This window comes from Momordica charantia, assembly GCF_013281855.1.
Source record: "Momordica charantia cultivar OHB3-1 chromosome 1 unlocalized genomic scaffold, Mcharantia_2.0 BLBB01000001.1, whole genome shotgun sequence".
NCBI classification, from domain to species: domain Eukaryota; kingdom Viridiplantae; phylum Streptophyta; class Magnoliopsida; order Cucurbitales; family Cucurbitaceae; genus Momordica; species Momordica charantia.
The window spans coordinates 6,470,988-6,477,789 of record NW_028275157.1 but is presented as its reverse complement, the minus strand read 5'-3'; the positions used below and the strand labels follow the sequence as shown (position 1 = coordinate 6,477,789).

At 36.7% G+C, this 6,802-nt stretch overlaps 1 protein-coding gene across 1 annotated transcript; it reads left to right on the top strand.

Annotated features, from left to right (window-relative positions):
* Positions 1-1,966: 1,966 nt before the first annotated feature.
* LOC111025618 (uncharacterized) lies at positions 1,967-6,602 on the top strand. Its single transcript, XM_022303507.2, is given in 5 exon segments — positions 1,967-2,150; positions 2,556-3,677; positions 5,940-5,983; positions 5,985-6,012; positions 6,176-6,602. Coding segments are annotated over 4 exon segments (1,107 nt in total). The 5' UTR covers positions 1,967-2,150; positions 2,556-2,759; the 3' UTR covers positions 6,293-6,602.
* The last annotated feature ends 200 nt before the right edge of the window (positions 6,603-6,802 follow it).

Below are 6,802 nucleotides of genomic sequence, written 5' to 3'. Positions count from 1 at the left end.
GAAACCTGGACTCTTGTTCCACTTCCAAAAGGCAGAAAACCAATTGCATGAAAATGGACCTTTAAACTCAAAAGAATGAATCTTAGAAATCCAACAATCAAGGTACAAAGCAAGGCTAGTTGCCAAAGGGTTCTCTCGAAGGGAAGCAATTGACTACACAAACATATTCTCACCAGTGGTCAAACATACCTCAATTTGAGTTCTACTCTCTATAGAGCTTGACCAACTCGATGTGAAGACAACTTTCTTACATGGTTATCTAAATGAAACCATATTCATTCACCAACCAACCAGATATGAGTCAAAGGAAAGGAAAACGAGGTATGTCATTAACATAAATCTCTATATGGTTTGAAACAGTCTCCTAGATGTTGGTATTAAAGGTTTGATGAGTTTATAACTAAGATAGGCTTCAAGAGAAGCTCGTTTGATAGTTGTGTCTATGTTAGAACTACTACTGGCAAGCATGACGTGTTCTTACTCTTATACGTGATGACATGCTTCTAGCCGGAAAGAGGAAAGAAGATTTAAATTTCGTAAAAGAGTGTCTTAAAACAGAATTTGATATGAAAGACATAGGTTAATCTAGAAAAATCCTAGGAATGAAAATCCAACGAAATATAGAAAGAGGACAAATGAACGTCAGTCAAACCACCTATACTAAAAGAATCCTTACAAAATTTAGTATGGAAACAACAAAGATAGTGAGAACTCCTTTGGCTCAACATTTTAAACTGTCTGTAGCAAACTCCCCACATGAATCTGACCTAGAACATAAAAATTATATGGATCTAGCCCCATATTCAAATGTGGTAGGCAGCATAATGTATCTTATGGTATGTACCATACCTGATCTATCTTATGCTAGCAGCCTAATAAGCAGATATATGTCAAAATCTGGTAAAAGACATCGGGAAGTTGCCAAATAGGTACTAGGGTACCTAAAGGGGACAACAAATAGTGGATTAACCTAAAGAAAAACACAAGAAACATCAGCAGAGTTGATTGGTTTTGTTGATTCAGATTATGCTGAGGACCTAGATAAAAGGGGGTCATTATCTGGATATCTCTTCCTAATGGGTCAAAATATAACAAGCTGGAAAGCCTCTTTGCAATCCGTGGTAGCTCTTTCCACCATTGAGGTAGAATTCATTGCTCCGTCGGAAGTAGTAAAAGAAGCTCTATGGTTAAAAGGCCTATTGAAAGAGTTGGGCTATGAGCAAACAACAATGGCAATCTACTGTGACAACCAAAGTACAATCTATTTATCTAAAAACCAGCAATTCCACGACAGAACTAAACATATAGACATAAAGTACCACTTTATAAGAGAGCAGATTGAAAATAAACAAATTAAGGTGGAGAAAGTTCATACATCGGACAATGTAGTAGACATGCTTACCAAACCAGTAAATCAAACAAAATTTGAACACTGCTTAAAGCTAATTGGTTTGCATGTACCTGAAAAAGGGTAGATTTGCTCAAATTTGGGGGATATCTTTGCTCGCTTGCAGCTTGGCTTCGAAGGTGGAGATTTGTAGATTTCAACATCAGGTGAAATCCAATTGAAGCTCAGTAAAAATTCTACAAGTTAAAATTTACAGCGGTTTCAAAATAACTTTAAAGATCTATGTATAAATATACGCATCAGTGTTGATGAATGTGTATGCTCATTTTGGCATCAAGTTCTTCGTTTTCTTTTTTCAGTACAATATATGGGGTGAGCGATCGAACCTACAACCTTTTGGTTGGACATATATGTCAATTATCACTAACTTATACTCGCTTTGGTCTAAGTGGTTCGTTTTGTTGCTCAATTTTACGACTTGCTCAATTTTACGACATATATATTTATATTGATTAATATCTGCACTAAGAACAATTATGCATTGAAATCTCACAAATAGTGGAGGAGTGGGGCTAAGTTTGGCAGTAAAGATCAAAAAGACAGTGAGGTTTCCCACTTGTGGTGTACGCAAGCCATGTCAAAAAGTAGTCCAAATCGTCGCTTCCAAATCCTTCTCTCTCTCTCTTTCTCACGGCTCTCGCTTGGCCGACAAAAACCCATACGTAGTAGTAGATCAGCCGTAGAGGAGAGCCCAGAACTTTAATTACGAACCCGCAGCAATTTCTCCTGATTCTCGCTGGAGGTCCGTCTCTCTGTTCTTCTACTTTTTCTTTGTTCTTAGTTTCCCATCATTGTATGGAATCTCGCCTTGTTTCGTTTAATTGCTCGCTCAACTTATTGCGCTGTGGAAGTGGTTGCTTTGTTCCATCTTTTGCGTGGTTTCGGATCAGAGAGTTTGATGAGCTATAAATTATCTTCTTGGGTAGGAATCTTTTGGTTGTAATGTGTTAAATTCAGGTGATCCAGGACTCTTTATGTCGTTTTTATTTTTTTTGAGGGCTCGCTTGCTTCGTTAATCTTATAAAATTGCTTGGGTGTTGGAATTTTGGTTGGGGACAAACACTATTGTGCTGCTTGGCTCTGAACTATTTTCTTATTGTATTAACTTGCGACAGTGTCGGACTGATGGTCAATTCTTAAACTGCAGATCGTATTATTTGTATACTATTCGTCAGCTATATCAGGGGAGCATGATTTTTTCTTATCCTCAGTTGTCTACTACAAAGTAGTGAAGTTGTCTAATTTTGATTGAGTGACACGGGGGGGAATCATGTCTGAATTGGCTGATTTTTGGATTTACCGAAGTGGAACGTCTGAGTAATCCAGGAGCATAACTAGATTGCTTGAATATATGTACTCCACCACTGATAAGATGGGAAAGGAAAATATGCTGCAGAGAGTAGATGACCATGCTGAAGCAAATGGTTGTTCGACTATAGAGAATGAAGATTTGGGTTCTCAATCTCGTCATAGCGTAGGCAAGGATTCTGGACTGCCAAGTTGTCGTGTGTGTCAATGTACTGAATCTGACAGAAGGGGTGATGCTGTTTTAGGATTTCTGGGCATCACTCCACCATTATCGCAAGCAAGAAAAAATGATGGGGATTTTAAGCCAGAGAAGCAAAACCTAGAAAATGTTGATGGCAGCCCTGTGCTGAACAAAAATGTTAAAGGGGATTCTGGTTCAATTGAGTTCATTGGCCCTAATGGGGAGGTTTTCATTTGCAGAGCTGATATCGAAACGGGTTCATGTAATAATGAAGATTCATTGGTGGAGCTTGGGTGTTCTTGCAAGAGTGACCTTGCTCTTGTACATTATGCATGTGCTCTCAAGTGGTTTGTCAGCCATGGATCTACAGTTTGTGAAATCTGTGGATGTATTGCAGAAAATATTAGAACTGATGACTTTAGAAAGGTTGTGAGTTCTTTGAAGGAATATGAAGCTTTAAGGGAAAGAATTGCTACTGGGGAACCTAATCCTATGCAGACTCATACTAGTACTGATATAGATCCTGATGCTATTGCTGCTGTCCGCAGGCAGCGGCTTAGTGAAATCTCATTGTGGTTTAGTCCTCATAACTATAATAGCAACAATAATTCTACTGCAGCCTCCCAGGTTGTTTCTGAACATCTGAATACCATCTCAGAAAATGTTGTCCCTTCCGAAAATCCTGCAACCAGGTGGGCTGTTGAGGCTACTGGAATTCTCCTTGCTACAGGATTGCTTACTGTTACGCTTGCTTGGCTAATAGCTCCTCGCGTAGGGAAGGTAAGTCTCATCAGTTATCTTATGTTGTAGTAGTTCAGATAGAATTTTCTTAATTTAAAATGGTAATTTAGAGTACTGGGAATTACCGATGCATTAAGATTCACAGTAGGCCACTGTTAACTAACATGCCCAATGATACTACAGAAGTCAGGAGCTACCGTACTTGTTTTCTTCTTCAAAAAATAATGCCTTGGTAGGTATTGATGTGAAAGTGTTTCTTTTGGGTATGTGACAACAAAACTCTACCATTCAGATTAAAAAACTCATTCGTCAGCCTCTTTTGAGACTCTAATACATTGGAAGCAGTTTCTGTTCTTGAGAATGTCTGAAGGCAATTTATTTTTGTGTAATTTTACGCAATGGTTTTTATTTATTAACAAAAATGCCGTGCAAATAGGATATTCAAAAGCATCTTTTCCTGAACACCAAGTTAACTCTTTCTGCATTTTCTCCTATACTGAGATACATTCGACCTTTTTGTTTGGTTTTTTCCCAATCTTAATCTTCCTTGTCCGACTCTCCAAGCTTTTACTTCTATTGTTTTTTCTCTCTCTTTTCATTCTCTTATTTATCAGTTTTTTTTCTTGCTTGCTAAGGTATGATAAATTTATGAGAGGTTGTGTTTGTAAGTTGACATATTTGCAATTACAGAAATGAGTTTGTGATCTTACAATGAAGATGTTTTTCTCTCTGTCATGGTTTTCCTCCTCTCCTTCATCTTGTTGGGAAGATTATTTAAACATTTAAAAGTTTGGCTTCAGTTAGATTATTTTGTAAAGATTCCCTTGGTCTTTATCCAAAAATTAAAAAATAAAAAATAAAGTTTCGCTTGGTCAATGTGCAAGTGAGTTTTATGAGTAGGATTTTTACAAGTAGGGTTATTTAGCAGCCATTCTCTTAAGAAATTTCAGCTTAACAAAGAGAAAACGTTCTTAACTAAAAGGGATATAAATATAAAAGTCACCTCTTATTTTGCAAGATATTATTATGAGTACTAAGCTTACTCAAATAGCTCAAAAACAAGAATTAAGGAAACTAAAAACTATCTCTGGAATAATTTGTAAAAGAATAATCTTCACTTGGAAGCTCCAAATCCTCTAATCTCCCATGTGCTAAGATCTGCATCATGAAGAATGTTGATGAAGGAAGAGAACAGTCAAATTCCTCATCCTTAAGATTTCTTCTAAATTACCAGTTTTATGGTCCAAAAGAGTTGGAGAAAAAATAATGGAAGAACATTCAACAGAAGACAAAATATTAGAAGAATTAATTTGGAAGTAGGATGTAAAACAAGCCGCGTGGACTGCCCTCACCCTCTCTCTATTTTGTCTTTCTTGTTTGCCCTTAGTTTTTTGTAAACAAATTCCTTGGGGTATTCTAATCTTCTCCCTCGTATCTATTGGAGGGGTGGCAATATACAATGTGCTTAATTTCCATATGTGGAAAGATTTTATCATCGATAGAAACCTTAAAGGGAGTAGGGTTTGTAGCAGAGAAATCAAGAAGTCCAACTCATTTTTCATTTTTCATTGTCCATTGCTCCTTAACTTGACTCATTTTCCACTTATTTCTAAGTTTTTAAACCTCCAAAGGAACTTTTTGATAGACTCCACCACCTGTTATGGCTTTGTCAGATCCCCAGAGCATGATATAATGACAACTCCAACTTAGACATCATCCTTGGGATGATAAGGTTGTGAGATGCCCCGGAAACTACCATAAGATAACTATCATAGATCGCCCTTTCAAACACCGTTTCAACTTCATTGTGTGCAGTGCAGTAATTCCCATTGCCAATTTTAACAACAGGGCAACCACCTTCTGAACGTTCTGTTCTTCTCGTCAGACTCACCCTTCTGAAGTAGTTGTTGCCTTCTCAATTCTGTCTTGTACTAACAACATTTATATTTATATTTATGGCCCACTAAATCTTTTTATTCAAATCTAAAACATATGCCTCTCTCTCGTTTCTCTACATCTTAGAATTCGATAACTTAAATGAGTTGTCACCTTGTTGGCCAAGAGCTAGCGTAACCTGTATATCTTTCAACTTCCCTTCTTTAGCAGTACCAAGCTTAGTGTTAATAACCTGCGTTTGTTTAGGAGGGAGAGTAGGCTGACAGTAGTTTCCTTGAGGTCTCCATTTTCTTTTCCCTTTTTAACAATGTGAGATTTTGAAAGGTTTCATTCAATCTCTTTTATTTGATTGTGATAAAAATTTTCTTGATTTGTATTCTATAAATAATTTCCATTTTTGTGCAGAAAACCGCGAGTAGTGGCCTTCATATTCTCCTTGGAGGTGTTTGCATTAACAGTAGTGGTTTTCTTCCGTTATGTAAGTAACTTGCATTTTATATGGCCCTGATTCTGAACTTGCTTTGTCTGGCATTTATTTACGTATTTTTCCGTTGGCATCAATCATTTTATCTATGAAACTTTGCATTTACAGGCCTATTCAATGCTCAACTTCCTAACTTCTATTCTTTCCAATTGTGCAGTTTGTGCTCACTAGGATAAAATACGGACCTGCACGATACTGGGCTATTTTGTTCGTCTTTTGGTTCCTGGTGTTTGGCATTTGGGCATCGAGAACACATGGTGCTCACACGACATAACTCGGTACATTATGTAGATTCTCTTTGGTTTTTCTTCTATTTTCCCCATCAAGGCGATTTTGCAAATAGAAGTGTTCAATACATTTATAAGGTACTAATATCATGAAATATATCCTGTAGGGTTTTGATTTTATGTTATATTTTAGGTTGTATGAGTGTAAATTTGACATTGGGTTGGTATTTAAGTATCCGACAGGATACATAATACCCTTTAGCTGTGTTTCCTTGACATTGGAGCCGATAATTTTTCATTTGTTTAAAGGATCTTCAATTCTTTTAAAAATATTGGTAAATATTCTCATTTTTTCTAGTGTTTCAGAAGATACTTTGGTATGTATAATAAAAAAACAGATGCTAGTGGCCTACGTCTAAAAATAAAAAGGTTCATGGTCTAGTTAGAGGTTTTGAGATACTCTGAACATTTGTTTTCGATCATTTTTTTCTTCTCTGCAATGAAATTTCTCGCACTATTTCTTCTGAATCCAAAATACTGTAAAAATGAAATGTAAC